Source organism: Mastomys coucha, unplaced genomic scaffold (genome assembly GCF_008632895.1).
Source record: "Mastomys coucha isolate ucsf_1 unplaced genomic scaffold, UCSF_Mcou_1 pScaffold6, whole genome shotgun sequence".
Classification (NCBI taxonomy): Eukaryota; Metazoa; Chordata; class Mammalia; order Rodentia; family Muridae; genus Mastomys; species Mastomys coucha.
The window spans coordinates 40,529,333-40,553,286 of record NW_022196912.1 but is presented as its reverse complement, the minus strand read 5'-3'; the positions used below and the strand labels follow the sequence as shown (position 1 = coordinate 40,553,286).

The 23,954-nt window shown below is 45.1% G+C and overlaps 1 protein-coding gene, 1 long non-coding RNA gene and 1 pseudogene across 6 annotated transcripts in view; 2 read left to right on the top strand and 1 right to left on the bottom strand.

Moving 5' to 3' along the window:
- Positions 1-20,479, bottom strand: part of Mboat2 (membrane bound O-acyltransferase domain containing 2) — a 129,163-nt gene extending 108,684 nt beyond the window's left edge. The window contains exon 1 of one of the 5 annotated variants that reach the window (XM_031356994.1): positions 20,190-20,479. Coding sequence is in view for 2 of the 5 variants with exons in the window: in XM_031356988.1 (XP_031212848.1) it covers positions 20,190-20,264 (75 nt within the window). In the remaining 3 variants the exon portion in view is untranslated. The remainder of the gene's footprint in view (positions 1-20,189) is intronic. The other 4 variants (XM_031356992.1, XM_031356993.1, XM_031356988.1 and 1 more) reach the window with 4 other exon arrangements.
- On the top strand, positions 211-753 carry LOC116080591 (annotated as a pseudogene).
- Positions 20,480-20,655: 176 nt separating the features above from the next.
- Positions 20,656-23,954, top strand: part of LOC116080592 — a 55,626-nt gene continuing 52,327 nt past the window's right edge. Inside the window, exon 1 of the long non-coding RNA XR_004114491.1 lies at positions 20,656-21,147. This is a non-coding gene — a long non-coding RNA (uncharacterized LOC116080592). The remainder of the gene's footprint in view (positions 21,148-23,954) is intronic.

Below are 23,954 nucleotides of genomic sequence, written 5' to 3'. Positions count from 1 at the left end.
CCGGCAGGAGCGGGCACTCCCTCTGTGGAAATGATAGCATATGCTTTGCCTGCTTGGCCTATAGTCTAGATGATAAGTCAGAACTGTCATATACTGAGCAGCTATGATGGAGAAGCAGCTTGTAGGCTCCATTAGCCCACATAATACTCTAGTAGGGCTCTTTCTCTTCTGGTCCCCAGCGCAGCGGGAGCCGCGGGTTACCGTGCAGACATGGCAAAGTCCAAGAACCACACCACACACAACCTGTCCCGCAAATGGCACAGGAATGGCATCAAGAAACCCCGATCACAAAGATATGAATCTCTAAAGGGGGTTGACCCCAAGTTCCTGAAGGACATGCGCTTTGTCAAGAAGCACAACAAAAAAAGGCCTGAAGAATATGCAGGCCAACAACGCAAAGGCAGTGAGTGCACGGGCAGAGGCCATCAAGGCCCTGGTGAAGCCTCAGGCTGTCAAGCCCAAGATGCCAAAGGGTCCCAGCCACAAACTCAGCCGCCTGGCATTCATCGCTCACCCCAAGCTTGGGAAGAATATTCGAAGCTACATGGCTAAGGGTCAAAGGCTCTGCCAAGCAAAGCCCAAGGTTCAAACAAAAGCAGGGGCCACAGCTTCAGCTAAGACCCAGGCTTCAGCTCCAGCCCAGGCTCCCAAAGGTGCCCAGGCCCCTGTGAAGGGCCCATAGAAAAGACTCCTGCCAGTGTGAAGACAGATGGACTGCTGTAACACACCTCCCCACACACTGTTTGCAGATGACCAGTGCCCTGTGCTGGCTTTACAAATAAACTCAAGGCAAGATCTGTTAAAACAAACAAACAAACAAACAAACTCTAGTTGCCTGTGAAATAATTACTAATTTAAGAAAATGAAGAAATGGGGTGGGGGGGAACAAGCAATTTTTCATAGTCTCAGAGCAGGGAAGCCAGAATTTTAAGCTGAGACCAAACCCAACAATTAGGGTCAGTCAACAATTCCCATTTCCAAGAGGTGATTTAAATGAGCAACGTCACTCTCAGTCTAAGGCAGCAGTTCTCAACCTGTGGGTCGAGACCCCTTTCTCAAACCTCTAGCTCCAAAAATATTTATATTACAATTCATAACAGCAGCAAAACTACAGTTAGGAAGTAGCAACAAAGATAATGTTATGGCTGGGGGTCAACATAACAAGAGGAACTGTATTAAAGGATTGCGACATTATAGGAAGGGTGAGAACCATGGTCCCCAGCTGATGGTGTCATTTGGGAAGTTTAGGAAGAGTGTGGCATTGCTGAAAGAGACACATGACTAGAGGCAGGCTGTGAGAGTTAAGGACTCCACCATTTCAGGTCCCCTCTGCCTCCTGCTCCCGTTCCCACACCTTTGCTCCGCCATCACAGACTCTAACTCTCAGCCAAAACAAACTTTCTTCTCTAAGTGGGCTTGGTCATGGAGTTTTCTCACAGCAACAGAGAAGTAACCAATAGACTACATAAATGTGATTAATTTACAGCAGGGTCAGAAACGATTATTTAAAAACTCATATGAGTGCTCATTCTGGAATCAGAAGATTGAAGCAACTTTGTGTTGGCCAAGGCCCCAAGCTGTCACCGTCACCTGCCTATCAGGACCTAAGTAGGCAATAGCACCCATAATGATACATGTACAACTTCACCTGTCACCAAGCAAACACAGGAGAAACATGTTCAGAACTGCACAAACTACAAGACAGAGTCGAAGCCAGGGATGACAGGGTTCACACATGGATTCCTAGCAGAGCATGAGAAGGCGAAGAACCAGTGTCTGTCTGTCTGTCTGTCCGTGCAGCCTGTGGCTCAATGGAACCTCACAGACTTCTTCAGTTTATGGGGATACAGGCAGAGTTAGCGTCATGTCCATCAATACTTACTCCTTACAGAATCCAGTGCTTTGCTGTATTTAACACAACAATAATTTCTCCTACTTTGCTATTACTTTTTAATTAAAAAGTGTATACTACTATTAAAATGTATAAATTATCCATTACTCAGCTATACCCTGGCTTCTTTATTACTACCTACTAATAAAAAGAAAAGGCAGTAAAACACGGATCAAAGGAAATATTCAGGGTGTGTGTGATTTTTGTTTGGCTAGGCCTTTTGATTCATCAGCAACTATTTTAACTGTCTCTGTTAAAATACTTTATACTGAATAATAGTTGTTATCAGTTGTTATCAAGCCAACACCAGCTAGTCTAGTGTCTAGCTAGGATTCAAAGGTAATGAAGAGCCCATCTCCCTGCAATTTAAAGAGTAATAAAGTACTACTACAGCCGAGGCTAACACTCTGAGAATCAGGATCTGTACACACAGGAATCAGCACGATAGGACCCCCAGCTAGGAGTCCTTCAGCACCCATTACATTCCAAACCCTGTGTCCAGAGAGCCTTCCTAAACCCTCACTCTAAGCTCTGGTTGTCTCCAAGAATCCACTGCTCCCTGGGCCCCAAGTTCCTCTTAAATCTTTCTCTTGTGTCTTGCTTCTGGCCCCTCGGGGTACTTCTGCCACCTCACTACACATGAGGAGTGGCTTCCTCTATGGTGTCTTCGCTAAACCTCACAACCTGCAGAGGGTGCTTACTTCAGGCTTGGTCCTTCTCTGAGGAAGCCACAGATGTCCCACTTTATCTTTACACATGGTGAGTGAGGTAAAGCAACTTAGAGGGCCCAGGATCACTCTGCAGCACAAGCTCTGCACCTCATCCTGTCCGGGTTTTTTTTTTCTTTCTGGATTTTATGAATGAGGCTGAGGATGGGAACCATGTCTGTCTCTCTGATTTTCTCTAAAACCATCAAGAGACAATATTCCTAGACCTCTAACCCCAACCTTGCCCTCACCTCCATGTCCCAATACAAGAACCATGGCTTCTACATCTTTGAGTGCCATTATAAGTGAGTTGCCGAAAGCTTCTGATTTATGGAACACTGAAACCCACTGTCTCCCAAAGAGAAAAATGACATTCCAAAGCATAGAAGTTAATGCTAAAACAAGGCAGTTGCTGTCCAGTTAGAACGGTTAGCTTTAAGAAATGAAACCTAAAATAAGTCATCTCATCAGAGGTCATAATCCACAACTGTTCATGTACCAGGCACATCTGTGAAAAACAAAATATGTAAGACCAGAGGGAAGAGCAAAGAAACATGAGATTCTATGTTGATGCAAGAGATCTGGAAGGAAGCTACATCATGGAAAAGAAGTGGTCACACAGACATCTTAGAGAGGCAGCCACACAAGGAAACAACATATTATTTACACTAAATGTTTACTTTCAACTGTGTGTGTGTGTATGCTTGTGTGCACATGTGTATGTATGTTGTGTGTGCATGTGCATGCTGGCCAGTAAGCACCTGTGTGTATGTTTGTGTATGTGTGTGTTGTGTCTATGTGTGCCTGTGTATATGTGTATGTGTGTGTATAGATTGTACGTATGTTGCATGTGTGTATGTGTATACATGTGTGTGTTAGCCTGTGAGTCCCAAGGATGTCTCTACCTCCCCAGTGCTTAAATTCCAAGTGTATGCTAGAGAACTCTTACCTGAGGTCTGGGGTGTCAAACTCCGATCGTCACACTTGCAAGGCAAGCATTATGCTAGTTCCCCGGTCCTATCCTCTCTCCTTTACAACATAATTCCCAAAGTGACTGGCCAGTTCCTTCTTTCCTCCTCATCCACAGTTCAGAAATCAAAGAAGAGCAGAACTGTTCCCACTCATCAGCAACATGGCATGGGGCCAGATGTCAATATCTATGTGATTCATGGCTCCTAGGTACAGTGACTTGGGCAGACAGCGCAGGCGGCAGTGCTGCTGCAGGTGGCCCTCAGCATCTCTGAAGACCACCATCCAGCCACAATGCACCATTCCTTGTGGTAAGCCCAATTCTTTCAACACTGACTAATCTGGAGTGAGAACCCAGAGTGAAGCTTATGAAGAAACAGTACGAACAGTTGAAGTATAATGATGAAACTCTCAGACCCTCTCAGAGGTAACTGCACAATGCGGGTTTTTGTTTGTTTTTATGCTGATAGAATGGTCAGTGATTTTGGAGGCTTAAAATTAATTTGGTCTCATTTTTACAAAATTTAAAATATCATCATAAAACTACACCTAATTCAGACATGTGTCAAAAGTCTGCAGAGGCTGGCACAAGGCTCAGTATACAGGGAAAATTCCCTGGTAAATAAACAGGGACAGAAAAGAGAGAGAATGTAGCCTAAGAATCCCTCTCACCCAGGCCAAAGAGGAGCTGGCCACACAGCTTGATAAAGCAAGTCCTCCCATCCAGGTCACCAAGTCCCAGGCACTGGGGGGAGACACCACCTTGGGTCACGCAGGCTGAGCAATCCAGTCCCACAGAGCAGGACCTGGTTTACAAGGCGGAGGCATGGAGAGCCCAGAACAGTGAAAATTAACAGCTGAAAAGTTCAATGTTAGGTAAGTTTGAAAACACAAGTCATTTTCCGAGTTGCTTTAAATTCAAGAAAATCTCTGCCTGAGAGAGTAACAGACACAAGCAGGACAGGCCTAAGAAACCTCCTGCAAGCTCAGGGCAGCAGAGATTACAAACTGAGGAATAAACACAATGTGTAGCTCAACAGTGGAGAATTATCCATACTTCAAGAAAGCACTGACTCTCAATGTTAAATTAAAAACCAAGTTCACAAAAATGACATATTCCACATGAGCCTAATTTTGTTTAACTATATACATACTCTCATTTAAAAAAAAAGTTAGGGGCTGGCGAGATGGCTCAGCAGGTAACAGCACTGACTGCTCTTCCAAAGGTCCTGAGTTCGGATCCCAGTAACCACATGGTGGCTCACAACCTCCCGTAATGAGATCTGACGCCCTCTTCTGGTGCGTCTGAAGACAGCTACAGAGTACTACACCTGAGGAAGTGGGCCATCCTGAATTCAATTCCCAACAGCCACATGATGGCTCACGGCCATCTGTACAGCTACAGTGTACTTATACACATAAAAAATAAATAAGAATAAACCTTTAAAAAAAAAAAAAGTTAGCGGGCTGGCAAGATGGCTCAGGAGACTCCTTGCCATACGTGCCTGATGAGTTTGATACCTAGAAGCCAGTCACAGTGGAAACATTTGGAATCCCAGCACTTCACCTCAGGATGGGAGATAGAGACGGGAGACTGACCCAGAAGCTCCAGGGCCAGCCAACCCTGAGTAAGTGGGCCAGAGGAAACAAGGAAGTGGAAGGTGACCCCAAGTCCTGAGAGCGGCCCTCTGTGTGCCGTGGTGCATGTGCACAAGCGTGTGCACACACAGTAACTTTAGTAAGTCTGTGAAATTGTCTGTGGATGGAGAATAATGCTTGATTTTGAAATTTTCTTACTTAACTACTTTTATGTTATACAATAAAGAGATATGACTTCCTGTATCAGATAAGAAATACAATGTAAATTCAGTTCCCTACTTGAGCAGTAATATCAAAACAGACAAAATGGAAACGAGCATGTGCCAATACTTACAGAGGGGTCAGAACAAGAAATACCTAGCTTCATCTCACTTTCTAAGTTCCCGAGGGACTGAAGTTTGGTTTTGCTCTGTCATTCAGCCCAAGTTCTTCGGCTTTGGCTCTGGCTACTACTTGCTTCCTAGTCACTCAAAGCATCCCTAAAGTCCATACAGATCAGTGATCATCTATATACAGTCCAAGCTGCCATCATTTCTGATCAGAAAATAATAATACAAACAATACATACCGTGTGTTAATTGTTAACATACACACATGTAATCACCATGTATGCACTAAGCATGCAAATCACCTCTGTGACTGATACATTCACCAACTACCAGTTAGCATACAAATCCACTTGACTCTACAAGAGTAAAATTCCGTGGTAGCTAATGAAGACAAAGCTATGAATAGGGAAGGAAGCAAATGGCTAGTGAGAGAGGACTCGCATAAACAACCTCAGCAAGGACCTTAGATCCTTTAAGACAGGTTTATTTTCGTGTAAAATTACTGTCCCTAATATTCCCATTTGTGAAACCGTTTCATGTGCTAGCATTAAATGAACTTCGGGAACCGCCTTTGATTTTTGGTTTCGGTTGTCATAAAAATGGTCCTTCGTGAAAAAGCTGTTGGTGAATTTGTCTTATCTTGTGGGTTAAAAGCAAAGCAGTATCTCTGCCGTAACAATTTTACAAAGGAGAAAAAAAGTCAAACTCATGAGTAACAGAAACCATGTAAGATCTGAAGGAAGGGGAGACGTAAGGTGTGTAACGTACACAGTTCTCGCTAGTCAACAGTCAGAGTTCCAACACTCTACGAATCTTTACACTATGTGGATCTGCAAAAGACAAACTGTTTGCAAGAATAATGAGTCTCTGCCTGGGTGTGCTTTAACACCATCTTAACACCAGGTGAAGTCTGGACCCCTAAGGGGTCGAGTTCCTCTTTCAACTGACTTAGACAGGCTTTTCCCATATTCCACTCTTCTTATACCTCTTAGCTCACATGAGCTAGCTCAGAGATGAGCCCACTAAGTCTATAGGAAAGGTGTTTGGGGCATCTCTCCTCAGAATTAGTTTTGAGAATGTGCCCAGTGCTAACCCAACAACTTTGGTCTTTTTTGGTCCCTTTTAGTAAACAAGGCAAACTGATTCATTTTCAAGTGAGCATAGAATGCTCAAACACTAGTCTTTGAGAAGTTGACCCTACCCCACCAGAGACATAAATGTCCGCTCATGAGGAAGCCCAAGTCACTGACTGACACCTAGCCCACTAAAATGCAGTCATTCATAACGAGCCAGCTACAGTAGATGAGAATCAGAGGTCCCCCAACTCTCTAGAAGGTAAATGGGAAGATAGCTGCTTGGGACACTTGTGAATTTATCCACAAAATTTGTAAGCAACTACAACTACCTAGAAAATGGAACTGGATGCCTTCACAATGGGAACAAGTGTGGCATCTGCTGAGGCATTCAAGTGGAAGCCAGCCCACCACCGACCAGAGGTTTCCCCAGGAAATGTTATTTATGCAAACACACAGTTTGCATAAAAAACTGCCTGACAGCAACGTCGACATCCACAGAGCACTGGCTATGTGATAGCTCTGTGCACACAGAGAAAGTGAGGCACAAACACCTTCCTCGCGGTAAGCACAGGTTGGCTCCTGAATTTCAGGTGCAATGGGGTTGGTTTGAGGTGTGTGTGTTTTCCCCTGCGTGCTTCTCTGTGTACCTCATCCATGCCTGGTGCCTGCAGAGGGCAGAAGAGAGGGTGAGATTCCACACAGAACCGGAGTTACAGACAGTCGTGAGTAGTCTGTGCATGCTGGGAATCAAACTCCGGTCTTGCAAAAGCAAGTGCTCTTAACCGCTGAGCCATCTCTCCAGCCTCGGTGTTTGGTTTTTAATCAGCTCTATCATCAGGTCCTGCCTACTCTTTCTCTGCTCTCTGAAATTGAAAAGCCTAGCACATGGCCAATATTTGCTGAAGGAGTGAGCTGGTGATACTGCACAAACACTGTTCCTCTCTGCAAGTTGTATCTTTGCTCTGAGAAGGCTGAAAAAAAAAAAAGAAAAAAGGGAAAAAAAAAACTGCATCCTTCAGCCTAAGCAATACACCTATTTTCTATATATGAACACACACACACCTTAGAGGAGTCCAGGCTGTGGCAAACCTGCCCTGTGGCTTCACAGTAACAGAGCTGCAGCTAGCTATAGCTCCTAGTCACCCTCAGCTCACTACACTCCATCTCCATGTGACAAAGTTCTTGCAAGCAACATGCACAGAAGTGCATGTCTGTGCAATGTAAGACAGCAGGGACCCCTATCTTTCTCACCCGATGAAGGTCTGGGAACTCTGACAGCATCACCTGTCCACTTAAGACACAACCAACTCTGCCTCCCTAAATCAGAACCACTGATGGTACAGCCCAGCTGCCTACTTTGCATTTATTTTTCACTGATACATGAGAACTTTGAAAACATCCATGTGTATGGGGTACCATGTGACACCTCAATACACACATAGGTTGTACAGACTTTCCGTTAGGTCACACTTATTTTATCGACTCCTCAAATAGCTTTTCTTTATGGTGCAAACATCAAAGCTCTCCCTTTGGCTTTCTGAAACATGCAGCCCACTACCATTACCTACAGTTACCTTCTGTGCATCACACACTGGATCCTTAAATGCTATGATCATTCGTAGGCCCAGCCCCTGGGAGCCATTATGCACTCTCGACTGCTGAGGTAGACTTTCTGAGTGAGTTCACACTGCACTTCCTTCTATCCCAGATTATTTCACTGACAATAACATCCTCTGGTTCCATCCATGTCGTTGTACATGGCATGGTTTCACTCTTTGTATAGCTAGACAGGATTCCCATGTGTGTATGCAGACAGGATTCCCCTGTGTATATGTAGCACATTCTCTTTTTCCATGTATCGGTTGACAGACACCTGGGGTGTTCCCATTTCTTGGCTATTGTGACTAATGCTGCAATAATCACGGGAATGCAGATGTTTCTTCAACAAGCAGATTTCGTTTCCTCTTCATTTATACACAGTTGTACAACTGCCGGATGATACTGTTGTCCCGTTTAAAATTTTCTTACTACAAACGTTCAACATCACTCATCATCAGGGAAATGCAAATCAAAGGCACAGGGAAACGCCACCTCACAAGAAGAGCTCTATCATCAAAGACAGGAGACCCAAGTGCGGGTGTGGACTTCCGGGGGAAGGGGATCCTAGCACAAGGTGGGCGGAAATGCAAATTAACAGCCATTATGGAAAACCACTGTTTTAACAAGGGCTGCAGGAGACTCTCATTCAAATCCAGCTGCCTAACTTGAGCCAGCCTCAATGTGGCTGGTAACACCTGTGACATGAAACAGGGGACTTTATATCAGCAGGTGGAGCAGGACTACCATCCATGTGCACTGTTTATGCCATACCTGTTCTGTGAGGATCTCCCCCATCTCCCATTTCCCGCCCATCTCTCCCCATTCCCCCCCATCCTCCCCTTCTCCCTTTCCCCTCCCCTCTCCCTCTCTCTCTGTCTGGGTCACTGCTGTGGCAGCCTTATCCAAACTCCAACACGGCTGTCTTCTGACTCTGATTCACATGCTTTAAATAATCTGTCAGTCCTTCTCACCCACTAAGTATGCCCCTGCTCTCTGTATCTCTCTCCTGATTCATAGCACTGGCCTACGGTAGTCAATAAATAACAAACCTATCCTCTGCCACCATTTTTACTAACAAATGGTAATTCTCACCATCTTAAGTAATACCAAACCCATCAGGATACAACCACTAACATTCACACAGACAAACACTAACATTCACTTGCCAAATCTACACAGTCCAGGATGGCGGCTCTGATCAGAAGCAAGCCTACTTGAGCTCAAGATTCAAGGCTCGTGATTTGCATCACAGTCTATCTTTCCTAATATAAGACAGTCCCCCTTCCTCTTCCTGCCTGGCCTGCCACACACTGCTTATACTATGGTTTAGGTGGTTGTCTGCTTGCTGGTCGGGGCCACCCTCTAACCAGGGCAAACTGACCTGGTGCTGCCTTTCTCCTTCATTTCATAAGCTACGTCCCCTGCCAAGCATTTACCAAAGCTGGAGTTAGAGACAAAACAAGACATAGAACTCTAATACGTTCATCATTCGCTAGAGGTCCACGCTTTCGACAAATACAAAAAGGAGGAAAAGAATCCAAGAGCGGTTTTCTGGCACTGTCCCAGGCTGTTTTTTCCTTTGTTGAAAAGATCTGTAACATCTTTTAGTTCTGATATTCCAAATAGGACTTAAAAAAAAAAAAAAAAGAAGGACTCAAATATCTCCTACCCAATGTCTTAAAAATAAGTGAATAAAAACAGTAATAATAAAACTCACACACCACTTTCCAGTTCTAAGTGGTGACACTCAGCATCTACGTCAAACACCTTTGCGGGACTTGTGATTTCTCCACTATTGTATGTTTCTTGTATCTTATAAAGAAACTGAGTCTTCAGAAATGAATCCTCCCCCCCAATGAATGTCAAAAATCTTAACACACAGCTCAACACTACTCAACACCCCACTCTCTAATTTTGATGAAATGTGTCACCATCTCCACTTGCTAAAGCCCAAGGCTGCGATACCACATTATTATGCAGTTTGAGAGTATTCTCTAAGAACAAAAGAAGACAGAACTAGCTGGCATTACCCAGGGACTGCAATGCCAGCCCCCAGGATTGTCATTTTCTACTAAGGAGCTCTCGACTATCTCCAGAGGTACTGAGTGTCCCTCCCTCGCCTGTCCTCCACTCACACACCAAAAATCTCTGTCACTTCTATTCTGGGGATGCAGCTAATACGAACAGCTGTGTCAGACTTAGTATTTAAAAAGGCATGCTAGCACTCGATGGTGAAGCAGCCGTGGATTAAACTTAAACTCCCAAAGCCTGAAAAGTTATCACGTGACAAAAACACTCTGGCCCCAAATCAATATACATACAAGAAAAACTGGAAATACCAACGACAACTTGAGAGACAACGAAGGCCTTTCCAAATAGTAATTGATTTCTCACTAGCTACACTCTTTTTTAAAAATGCCTTAATCCATAAGATCGTTTTGACAACTAGTTAAAGTATAAATACCTAGATCTATAAAATGAATAAAAATAATAATAGCATAAAACATCAGCCCTTCATTTTAGGAGGATATTAACTTTCAAGATGAACTCCAACATGTGACCATTTGCAACATTGGCTGACCAAATGCAACTTAACTGGAAACTTTCTGGGGTCAGCTCAGGGTTCAATTTACAAACAGTGAACTATGAGGGCTGCTCCCCAATACTGCTAGGAGTCACAGAGGTCCTGCTGGCCCCCGCTTTCGTTTTAATCCGCTTTGTCAAAGTTCCTAAGCCTCAGAATACAGTAGCACACTTCAGAGTGGACTCACAATATAAACTGTAACAGAAACTCATAATTCCAAGTAGCCATTTAGCTAAAATCTGATCTAGATACATTATTGGGACCTAAAATGAGAAAACATAAAAATTATTACCCAAAATTTAAAAATCATACTTCCATTGGAAATCCAAATTCCCAGCTTCCCTTTGAAAAAGTCAGCTTTGGCACCAAGCCAACATTCCTGTGAGGCAACCATTAGCAGAGGTGGGGAGGGGTGTCCTTTTCCAGCTGCACATGAAGCTTTCCAGACAGCGGGCCATACATGCCTGAAACCAGATGTACAGCATCTCCACTCCTTGCCTGTCCTCTGGGCACTTGAAGTGGGAGTAGAGAGTGGGATGAGCCCTTACATCTACCGCCTAGACCTTATCTTCTAGAGACACCAACCACAACCCCCCAGGGTTTGCTCTACTTCTGATGTCAAGCAATCTTCTATCCCTGGTTAACATCTAGAACTTCATCGTGGGTAATTAAGTTAGATGTGTTCTACTTCATCACTACTGAGCGCCAGCAGATATGTATGTACGTAGTTCTGAAACTAGTGTCGGGCCAAGGAGAGTTGGTCAGGGTGCGTGTTAAAGCTGGTGGGCAGCTGTCAATGGCTGAACAGAACTTTCCTCATGCCCCAAGGATACTAGTTAGTCTGTTCCTCTGGGATGATCTGAAAGCACCTTCCAATATCTTACTACCTGCTGGACACACTAGGCTTGCTCTGGACAGGATGGGATGGTAAAAACAAGTGTTGCAGAGGACCTGGGCATTAGCCCAAAGGAGTCCTTTTAGAGGGTCTTGCTTTATACAGGCAAGGGACACTAGAAGTGGCAGTATTCTGATCCTTACAAAGACGACTATGCAATCTGAAGGCCTCTTTTGTCTCAATCCCTAGATTAATGTGGTACTAAAGCAGTACGATCCCTTAGCTGAAAACGCTGACAGAAGCACAGTTATGCTCCGCTCCTTGTGTAATCACTCATCTTCAATGCTTTGCCTGTCTTCGACCCCTCCTTCCTACTGGAAGGAACTGTTAAAGTCCGTCAAAGGGACTTGTGCCCACCCACTATCAGACATCTTCTGAGCTGTCCCTCAAGCACCCTGACCACTGAGACACTATCCAGGCCACACACCAACTCTAAGAGACAGAGGGCAGCTTCCAGCCAGGAAGGTGGAGCTACTCTTGGGGAGGGCAGAGAAAGTGCTACAGTCGATTACTAGAAATGCCCTGAACACCATCAGTAAGACCTGTGCCCTGGGACCCATGGGACTCCTCCTCTCCCTGTCCATCAACTCCTCAGGGCTGCGGTGTTGTGAGTGCAGCAGTCAACTACATGGTTGGCATGCCCCCATACCTGGCATGCTGCCTGGCATACACTTATCTAAAGGGTAGCTGAAAAGGTTCTGAAAAGTGTAAAGGCTACACTGAAGTCATATACAAAATCTGGCCTCCCTAGCCCCTGGAAAGAGAGCCTGTGAAGTTAATAATATGCATGTGCCCATGCTCTGGGATTTATTTGCTTCTATCTACGATACCCACCCACTCTTACTAGATGCAACCTACTGTGTGCCCCTATATTATAGACAATGAAACTGACCCAGGCATGGTAGCAAATGCCTTTAATCCCAACATTCAGAGAGCGCAGGCAGTCAGATCTTTATGAGTTCAAGGCCAGCCTAATCTACAGAATGAGTTCAAGGACAGTCAAGGCTACCCAAAGAAACCCAGTCTCAAAGAAAAAAGAAAGAAGGAAAAGAAAAGAAGGACACCAAAGCTTACAAAGATAAGCAGCTTGTCAAGTGCATAGTCAGATAGTCTAAGGCCTTTGTTACTCTTGGTACATACTCCCCACACACAAGGAGGGCCCTGAACAGGAGACAACAGGTTCAGGGTGTCCTGAGGAATAAGCCAAGTTCAATGCTATAGGTGCCACCAGAACAGATTCTAGAAGGACGTACATAAGGCTAGTTACAGAGGCCCTGAATAACAAGGGTGGGTGCTGAAGACCCCTAGATCAGAAGAACCCCTCTAGAGTCTGCTTCCTAGAGTCAGAAGGAAACCCACCTTTGATGAGAACCAGAGGAACAGGGCCAGGAGCCGAGCAAGGCAGACCCAGACCTGGAGAGTGGAAATGATAAGGATTCGTAACCGCTCCAGAGCTGAGAGGCAGACAGAGCGACAGCTGTCTTTCTTCTCTCGGCACTTTCTGCAGCACTGGCCTCTTTACAGAGGGGCTACATGGGGTGTGAAAGACAGCTCTCTAAAAGGGGTCCATGTTACCAATCCACCAGGAATGTTCACAGCCTGCCGACGAAGCATCATACATACTCAAAGTACCTATGTTTTACCAACACGGACATATGACACACACATACAAAAGGCCTAAAAGAAAAGCAAGGGACACACGGCATCCTCAGGAAGACGCAGGCCTGAGATAAATACTAAAAAAGGTTTGTCAGACATAAAAGGATGCAGGGAATTTGGGGCAGGGAAAAAAATGGTTTCATTAAAGCAAAGAGTTAAAAGAAAAATGAAAATGTCCTAAGGAGTCCACTGAAGTTTACACAGTAGAACTAGTACTTGCGTATCGGGTGAGGACTGAATTTACTCACCATGTGCGCACACACACACACACACACACACACACAGAGCTCTGGATCTGGTTGGAGGGCACGTGGGTGCTGTAGGGGACAAGGCCTTCACAGGTAGTAGGCCTGATCGTAGGTCAGTGCTTCCCAGAGCACGCAGGGAGAACAAATAGAGTACGTCCTCTCCCAAGGCCACCAGGAAGACCAAACCTCACATTCAGGAAGGACACCAGATCTAAACTTCCAGCACTTTTTACATCTGAAGCTGTGCATACAGTCATGAGATAATGTGGCAGGACTGACAGAGAGAAGATACACACTTTCTTCAGCCAAAAATCTGCTCCATGTCAGGGTCACATGGCCTAGAGTGCACTATGAATCTTATTTTTCATATAACTATGATTATCAACCATTAAACTGCATTGTGTATTGGGAATTGTGCACTGCTTTGCTAAAGACTTCAAAAACACTCCACCTTGGCCAGGCGGTGGTGGCACACGCCTTTAATCCCAGCACTTAGGAGGCGGAGGCAGGCGGATTTCTGAGTTCAAGGCCACCCTGGTCTACAGAGTGAGTTCCAGGACAGCCAGGGCTACACAGAAAAACCCTGTCTCAAAAAAACAAAAAATAAAAATAAAAATAAACCACTCCACCTTTTGTTCAGTTCTGGGGATCAAACCCATAGCCTTGCATGCTAGGGTAGCCTTCTACCATTAGGTTATACCCTAAGCTCAGTTTCTTGTTTTGTTTTGTTTTTTTAATTTAATTATGTTTGTCTCTGTGAGCATATGCACATGTATACAGGCACCTGTGGAGTCCAGAAGAGGATGCTGGATCCCCTGGAGCTGGAATTATAAATGTATGCGCAGGAAAGCCAACTCAGGTCCTCTAGAACAGTATGTGCTCTCAGCCTCTAAGTCACCTCTCCAGCCCCAAAGGCCCTGTTTTTATAACCTTTTAGGAACAGAAAGTCCCTGAAATATTTGACCCAGATCTCTACCTCTGATGGGGATGGGGAAGATGGGGGGAGGTCTGAGGGGGCTGTCAATATATACATTTCTTGGCCCTCATTTCTAGGACTAGGTAAATGGTCTCAGCCAGAGGTTCCCTGATGCTCTGCACATGCCCACAACATCTTTCTAAGCTCGTAAGTCTCTCTAGTTTCCTAGTTCAATCTGCCTCCTACCAGAACCCAATGGATACACGCAGCAGTAGGCAGAACGTGTCAGAAGTCTGTCAGATCTATAATGCTCCTGAGATTCCAATAAGGAAGGGGCCTGTATGTAGGTGCCCTGGGAAGGGATGGGAAGCAGTGGTGAGGGGGGATTGTCCTTGGTGACACCTATGAATTAACAGTTCTAACCACTGAATCCTGAACCTGCAACTCTAACTCTCCACAATGAGCTTCTCCATGTTCTAAACGGTGACTAAGGGGGGGCTTCACTCTCAACAGCATTAAATGATCTCTCTTCTAAGCCTCAGAGATGCGCCCTGTTTTGAAAGAAACACTACAAGATTTGATCCAGGCAGAATCCCACCTGTTAACTGGACTGCAAGCGAAAGCCGTGTGTGTATGTGTGTGTGTGTGTGTGTGTGTGTTATTTTGAGTACTTCAAGTCAGCCACACCCCGACCTAATAAACAGAGAGATGAGGTTTGTGGGCACCTAGAGAGGCAGGGCCGTCAGAAGGGATGTTAACAAGTCACAAAGAACTCTGAAGCAATAAGGAGACAGCAAAACCCTTTTAATTCCAATTTAATCCTGCTTCAATCAGTGTGTGGATAAAGAACTTGACAAGAGCTTCCAAGATCCCGTCCCTAAGAAAGTCCTGAAGTCTAAGAATGCAATTCTGAAAACAAAAATACAAAACGTAAGTCTTCCCTAATCAAGGAAAAGCTATGTGTCAAACATCTATGGAAGCCAGGCTGTTAGACCGTTTCTGTGTTTCATGACCATCTATGAGTGCATAATGGTGCATAGTGCTTATTAACTCTGACTTTACAGAGGAGGGAATTTGGACTTAAACCACAGGAGAGCCCCAGTATGGTGCCATACACCTTTGATCAGCAGGCAGAGGCAGGTGGATCTCTGAGGTTGAGTTCAGCCTGGTCTACAGAGTGAGAGTTCCAGGACAGCCAAGGCTACACAGAGAGAGAAGGCTTATGAAAGAATGAGCGAGCGCAGTAACTGCCTAAGAGCAAGCAATGGACAGAGCAAGGCCCCCACCCTACTCAGGGAACTCCAAGCCACTCTCACAGACTGGAACTTCCTGTTAATGAAGAACACGGAGCAGGATCCAGGGACACTACATTTAGCAGCACTTCCAGAACGTGAACTGTCTCCTTAGCTTTAGGTTAAACTTTAGGCAGCTTCAATTCTTTACTACTGAAACTGCCTCAAATTGTTGCTCCACTTTCTCTTTCTTCCCCTAACTTTTGATTTATATCCCTCCAAGTTTGGGGCTTTATTATTATTATTATTATTATCATTATCATTATCATTATCATTATCATTATTATTATTATTATTATTATTATTATTATTATTATTATTATTTACTCAGTTCCTAAACATAATGTCATGGTATTTTGAGCTAAAGTCAACCCACACATTATAAACAGGAAGTAGCATTTCTATAAGATGACATTTCTAAAACTGCTAATGGACAAGGTGATTCCAGCCCCATATGCCTTCCTGACTGGAAGGAATCTTCAACAACATTCTGTTACTGTTTCCCGGATCCTGTGGTAGAGACAGACCCTTACAATTGTTAAAGTAGTTAGGTCATCTGTAGATAGATGAGCTCTACCTGCAGCTCAAAGCTAAGCCTAGAACATGCAAACCTGGCTCTCCTCCCTGTGTTTACCTGGAAGACCTTCCTTTCAATTCCTCCATCTATGAAAGCAGTCAGAGCTCAGACTTGTTGGGGGACTTAAAAGGCCAGTCTTAAAGCCAGTCTTAAGCGAACTCTTCCCTAAAATGTCACCTTTTCAGTTGTCTATGTGAGCTGGAAGGACACTTAAGAGAAAAGTCAATAAATAAACTGACCAAAAAGGAGCAAAGATTCCTTAAGCCTTCCCACTTCTTTCTCTGTTACACACATGAGTGTGTGCACACATGTATATACACACATACATATACATACATACATACACACACACACATACATATATAAACATATACAAGTATATAAGCATATACATATAGACACATATATACACACACATGCATACACATATACATTCATACATATATAATATGCATTCATACACACACACAGGTTGGTTTCCTATCCCAACCCATGATCACCAACACACCAATATTTGGAACTCTGGACAGCTCGTACTTCTTCTCACCTTCACTGCCAAAAGGTTCAGTTCTAAAACAAAGATACATCCAAAGCATTGCTCCCACATTAAAACTACCAAATAAACTGACAGTCTATGCAAAGACTTAAAAGCATGCCCATGGGCACATACGGATATGAACTAAATAAGTCAGAGGTGTAAGGATCCTATTGAATAATGTAGAATACATGGAAACATTTCCCAAACTCTCAAGTGTTGGGCATTCTAGTTACTACTGGACTCTGCTGCAGGCTTGGTGACCTCTAACCTTTCTTCCCCACACATCTCTCTCCTTCCTTCAAACCTTTCAAAACACAAGTCCCCACCTCTTGCCTGCCTTCCCCCTGTCCCAAGAGTCTGAGACAAATCTCAAAACAATGACTCCTGGGGGGTGGGGGGTGGGGGGGAACTGTTCCAGGGCTCACCTCTAACCAGTCTTCCACTGGTTACTATACTGGCTATTTACCCAGTTTCACAGTAATAAACACAGCATCATGGGAAGTAGGGAGGGAGAAGTGGGGCGGGAGTGTCACAACTAGAAAGCAATCTCAAGATAACTTAGAGCAAGGTCAAGCAAATGGTATAAGATGTTGAAAATATATATATAGGTTGATCATCTGTGACATTATTCTTAGTTTCATTTTGGTACTTGCTCTGGAGTCTAAAACCTCACATCAGCAACTTATAAGGAGCAGAAGCCCCATGATAAGGAGACACCTGATCTCTCCTGGGACTCACACAGTTGCTCCTTTTCTTTGGTACAACTGGTCCTCAAGATGGTTCCTCTCTCAAACCCCACCCTCCACACATTCCTTTCTTCAGACCTTCAGAATTACACTAAAAAGGAAGTCACTTGGAAAACAGGACCTAAAAAGCAAACCATCAGGGGCCAGGTACTTCCTATCTTAAAAGATCTCGAGCCTCCCAGATACCACAATTTCATGCTTTAATTTCATTTAACTACTGACTACCACTTCAGCTCCTTCAAGGTCACTCTGCAATTCTTAGTAAAGATAAAGATTCGGGAGCCTAAGGCAAGATCTTCTGTTCCTTTGCTTTGCCTGACAACACATTTCTTCTCCGGCTACTTCAGCAGCAAGGGCATTAGGTTCTCAGTGTGCCAAGTCAACACAATAGTAAAAAGTTCACATTTTATTACTTCCTAAAACAACTGCTTTTATAATTTCCTAATTCTTCTAAACAGTGTAAATTGGCACACACCAAATGAACACATAGCAACTTAGAATTTCTCCCTTTTGGCTTGTCTTTTTTCTTTCCTGTGGAATTACACTATTTGACTACAGCCAAGTCTTGGGCTTTCTTTCAACATGGACTCAACTGTTCGCGTGTTATCAAGTGTTTTTGATTGGCTTCATTCTAAAACGTCTGTCTAATTTTACAATGTTAATTACTCCAGGAGCATCATTATGAAGATTCTTTGGTATTTCACAGAAATAACTATTGCTATGGAAAGTACAGCAGATTGTGTGGACCAACTCAATATTCTTAAGACTTGCTTATCACAAGCAAACCACTGTATTACACAAATGGCCACAGAAACTGGGGTTCTACAGACTTCTAGAGTACCCCAGAAGATGAAGACTATCTAAGACACAGAGACAAGACCTCTCTAGTGATAAAGACAAGTCAGTCTTAACTCAGGTCACCCTCCCTTGAACTCCTGCTCACTTCAGTCCCACAAAGAACTTTCTCTGGATTGCTGAGCTGTTTGAAGGAGCTTATTGATACTAGATTATTTTTAAAAGTTATGATCCTTTATATAAGTTTAAAAGTATTAGCATAATAGGACTATGACAGAAACAAAACACAATCACCTGTCTCACCAAAAGAATGAAAAGGTATAAGACAACCCCCCCACCCCGTTTCTCATTAGCAAGAAAAATTTTCAACATATCCTGCCCTGCATGCACAGGTAGGCTGAGAACAACCTATTTAAATCAGAAGTGTAACACACCTAAAGGTCATGTGTCGCAATTCCATTTAGGAAATAGTGAGACTCCTCCACAGAACTAAAGAATATCCAAAGCCTTTGATTATCATCAACTTAATAAACAAACACTAATTCTGTGAATTAAAGAAATCATTCCACTTGGGGCACTCTAATAATCTATTAGCATCACACACACACACACACATGCACACACACACAACTGCTGTTTAAACTATGTGGAGAACAGGTATTTCACTATTAATGGAGAGTTATGAGTGAAATGAAGTTAAGAAGTCAGACCTGAGCACTGGGCAGAACTGTTTAACCCTCCTTCGACGTAATTCAGTGTATTTTACTTTAAACAGTGAAGCGCAAAGCATCGAGCACCGTGTTAAACTCAGATGTCACCTCCAGCTTAAGTCCAGAAAGGAATTCTGCGTTCTAAATGAAAAGCTTAAGCAGCTAGCCAAGCTGAGGACACTGAAAGTGCAAACACCTCCAGATCAGAAATAATGTTAAGCAGAATTTCCAAAGTCAATTACCTTCAGCCCTGGGGCTAGACCAACTATCAAACCATACCCCACCAACAACTTTCCCAGACCTCTCTCAGGACATACTTCCAAAGTTCCTTTGCTCAATAAAAATGGCGCTGCTTTCTCCATCCCAATGCTGTTTATTTCTCAGTAATCCTGAGGCCCTTTAAACAATCAAATTCGACTGGCCTCATTTAAATGCCAGCCTCCCCTAGTGTCAAATGCTTCTCTGGGGGTAGGGTGAGGGGGGCAGGATGGTTGCTCCTATCCACAGCTGCAACTTTTTCACCAGAAACCCTGGTATCGGGAAGTCACGTTGACTTCTCTTCATAACCTGTCTTCCCCCAAACTGTTGCCTCTCGGTCTATTGAGCCATACTTCAATGCAAACTGTCCCCAAGTGCAGAACAGCTTAAGCCTCATCCATCCACGCCGTGTCTTGGACACTCGGCACCCAATCCATTCTCAGTCTCCCGGCGCCGATAACCCGCAACAGTCCCAGGGTCCACAGGTCCCGGGACTCCCGGGTCCGACGCCCGGTGGCCGGGCAGCGACAGCATGCACACGCGCACGTCTGTCTAGCCCTCCCCGGCGGGCTGTCGCCGAGCCTCCGCCCGCGCCCACCCCCGCCCGGGCAGCGATGGGAGGCTGGGTGGGCACAGATGCACCAGCCGGAGCGACAGCCGAGGGGACAAGGCCAGCCGCGCGCCCCCGCCCCGCCGGGCGCCGGGCACAGCGGCCCCGGCCCCAGCCCCCACCCTGCTCCCGCCCGGGTGGCACCGCGGCCGGCAGAGGCGGCCAGGGCACGACGCCCCGGACGCCGGTACCTGATCGATGGGCAGCTGCACGGCGTTGCTGAGGGGCTGCAGCAGGGTGGAGCCCGTGGTGCTGGTGGTGGCCATGGCCGGGCCTCGGCGCTGCGCCCGCCCGCTCCGGCCAGTCGCCGCTTGCTCGCTCGCTCTGTGCTGAGCTACGCCGAGGATGGGGATGCAGCGGCGCGCCCGCCCCTCGGCCGCCGGCGGTCGGAGCAGCCGCGCGGGGAGGGGCAGTGGGCGGAGCTAGAGACCCCGCCCATCGCAAGGCGCCCCGCCCACCCACCCGCGCGGCCCTCTCACGCCGCCCGGCCGCCCGATTTCCAGCAGCTTCCAGCGCCCCCTCCCCACCTCGCGCACTCGTGCGCCAGACAGCTCCGCGGTCCAATGGCGTCGCGGCGCCCCGACGCTCGCAGCCAATCAGAGGGCGCTAGCCTAGCCGCGCCCCTCCTCCGGGCTGAGGACCCGGGCGAGGGGCTGAGTTTCGACCGTGGCTGTCGCCCGAGGGCGATCGAGAGTCAGGCTCGCTGGTGGGGGCGTGTGAGGGCGGCCTCTGCTCACTTCCTTTCTCGGGAATGGTGGGCGCCGTCCCCACCCCTCACTGGCAGTGACGGTGGACAACAAAGGGGCTCGGGGTGGCGGCCAGACAAAGAGGGGGACTTGGAGTGTTGCAGCGCCGAGGGGAGTTGGGAACAAAGGTAGGGGGCTGGGAGCTTCAGGGAGACTCACTACAAGAACCCCCAAGCAGAAAGTGCCGCCTTTGTCTCCTGGTGCTGCCCAAACTTGCGGAAATCCGGGTGGTCCTACCTCACCCGCCGCCCACCTGGGCCTGATCGGCCGCTCTGGGACGATGCCCTCACCGCGCATCCAGCTGAGAGGGAAACAGGTCGGACCTGGGCAGCGCCGGGGGGAAAGCCTGGGTAGCCAGCGGCCAGCATTTAAAGGCCCCGCCTCCTCAAAGGAAAGGCTGCTGGTAAGCATCCCTTCTTGCCCGGCGAGCATCTCTGCCAGATGTGAATTCTGCTGTGTCCACACCTCCATTCCGGGAGGGCAGTTAGTGTCCTACCAGTGTGATTTCTTACCCTTTAAACAAGCCGTAGGAACACCTGGAAAATGCCAGCCTCGTCCTCTCAAAAATCTAAGGACTTGGAATTGGAAGGTAGAAAAAACTAATATTTAAAGGGGGGGGGGGGGTCAAATGTACTGCTAACACTGCTTTTCAAGGTAGACTTAATTTGAGTCCTCACAACAACAATGTGAGGCAGGTATTGTAACCACCCTCAATCTAGCAAGGAAACTGAATTTCAGAAAAATTACATAACTTAACCAAGAGCTAAATAACCGTGTGTGTGTTGGGGGGGGCGGATCCGACTAATTTGGCCCCAGTTTTGACCTCTTAAAGACAAGGCCCTCTTCATTCGCAGTCTTAACACCCACTCCAGAATAGCCATCAATTACTAGGTACACCCCTTCCTCAAGGACCACTCTAGAGTCTTCAGTGGTAAGAGTGCAAATAGTGCTTCAGGAAAGCTGGCTGTGGACTCAGCTGTCTCTGAAAACGGGCTGACTGAATTTAGTTGGGGTAGTCCCTTCCTGCCTAATATTCTCTGTGTGGACAACTGAGTCCTAGTAAAGTAGTATTTTAGTTCACAGTAGATCGAGGATGGGAAAAAAAATTTTAATGAGGTCTTTCACTCTTAATATTGTGTTCCAACTAGCTGGGACCAATTAGAAATCAAACCTGTCCAATAATCTACTTGCTAAAATAGCCCCAAGGCTGGACCTCTCTATTAATATAACATATAACCTTGGAGGGAGGACCTCTTTGTCTCTGTCTCTGTCTCTGTCTCTGTCTCTCTCTCTGTCTCTCTCTCTCTCTCTCTCTTTCTCTCTCCTCCACTTTAGGGAAACAGGAAGTGTACAGGTGGCTGAACATACAAACTGAAATGAAAAATTAAAATACCATTTTAAAACCTTAAAAGTGGGTGTTAGAAACATATTGCAGCCTAAAGTAGGCAGCATAAGATACACTCCTAAAACAAATACTGTCTACCAAAGGAATTATGTGAGGCTGAATTATTTCTTTTTTAGAAAGAGACAGAATATAGTTTCTATTGGGGGTGACTCCTTTAATAGAGAACTGACTCCGGTTTTAAGCTGTCAGCCCCTGGGCCTAGATAAGTCCTTACTGCTTGGTAGGACAATCAGGTCACTTTAGGGTGATGTCATGGGATGAACTGTCTGCTAGGCTCTGTGTTCCTGGAGTCAATGATACCTGTTGAGGATTAGGACTGGGACTGGACAGTCAGACACTTTTAGAGGTCTGGAAAAAGACATTGTAAAAGTTGACAGTTTATTGTCCCTTCACCCTTGAGTGGAGATGAAATAATTGTCGTCCGTTTTTGGATACTCTGAATGATTAACATACTTACCTGTAGCATTAAGCCGAATTCCGACCCCAAGTAAAGGAGGCAGATGCAAAATGAAGGTAGAGGTGCTTTCCTCCTGTTTTTGGTTTCCTTGTGTCGACCCAAGTGAGAGATAAGTACTTTTTAGCAGAAACTGTCTTTTAGGTGCCTGTTACAACTTTATGAAATTATTTATCTTAATATCTAGAATGGGAAAGATTTGAGTCATCTGAGAAATTTTATGTCAGAGTATAAGCCGAATAGCTTGACCTAATAGCTTAGATTTTAGAGTCGGGAGATCTAGTTTTTGGTTAGGTTTTTTTTATTTGTTTGGTTTTTGTTTTGTTTCATTTTCTGTCTCCACTACTTATTAGCCAATTTTGGAACCTTTTTCACCTCAGTTTCCTTATATAAGAAAAGAAGTAATAATTCTGTGTATGAAAAGCTTACAACTGTTACATTGTAACATTTGAAGACTACCACATTAGTCAGAATTCTCCAGAGAAGTAGACCAAACAGGATCTATAGAAAGATACAGAAGAAGGTACTTTGTAAGGAACTGGCTTGAGATGATGAAGGCATACAGAGCAGTCAGGAGCGCATGTGGTATATAGTTCCAGTCCAAACCCAAAGGCCTAAGAACTAGAAGAGTTGTTATCCCCTCGGAATCTGAGAGGCAGCCGCACCAGTGTTGACAGAATTGTTGATACGGATGCCCCAGCTTAAGCAGATTTTCCTTTCTCTACCTTTGAGGGTTTTTTTTTTTTTTCAGTTCAATCATGATGCCACCCACATTGAAGAAGGCAATTTCCTTATGCAGTCTGCCAATTCAAAAACTAATCTTTTCTATAAACATCCTTATAGACACCTTCAGAAATATTATTTTACTGTCTATCCAGTCCTCCATCAACCCAGTCAGGTTGATGTATTAAATTAACCATTCAAGAAATTTAATGTACTTCTAAAAATGAAAAATGTTTCTCTCCTATGAAAATATTGCATCTGGATTTAACTGAATTTCACTATATACATGTATTAAGATATCATGTGGTATACTATAAATATAGACATTTTGTCAACTACACCTTAAATTTTAAAATCCTCCATCTTTATGTTTTTAATAAGGAAGCAGATTGCTGAATTAATGTTTTGAGTTAACCAGTGATGAGAATATAAATTGAATGGAGGCCTCCTCACTAGTATCTGCTTATTTCACTAGGAGCCTTTAAATGAGAAAGAACTGAATGAATTATATGCAGTTCTTCATTGTCCTGCCTCAGATAGCCAACCTATGACAGCAATCCCCATGTCCTTAAGTCTTAAAAACATTTATTGAATGCTTACTGTGTTCAAGGAACTGTGTGGATGTTGT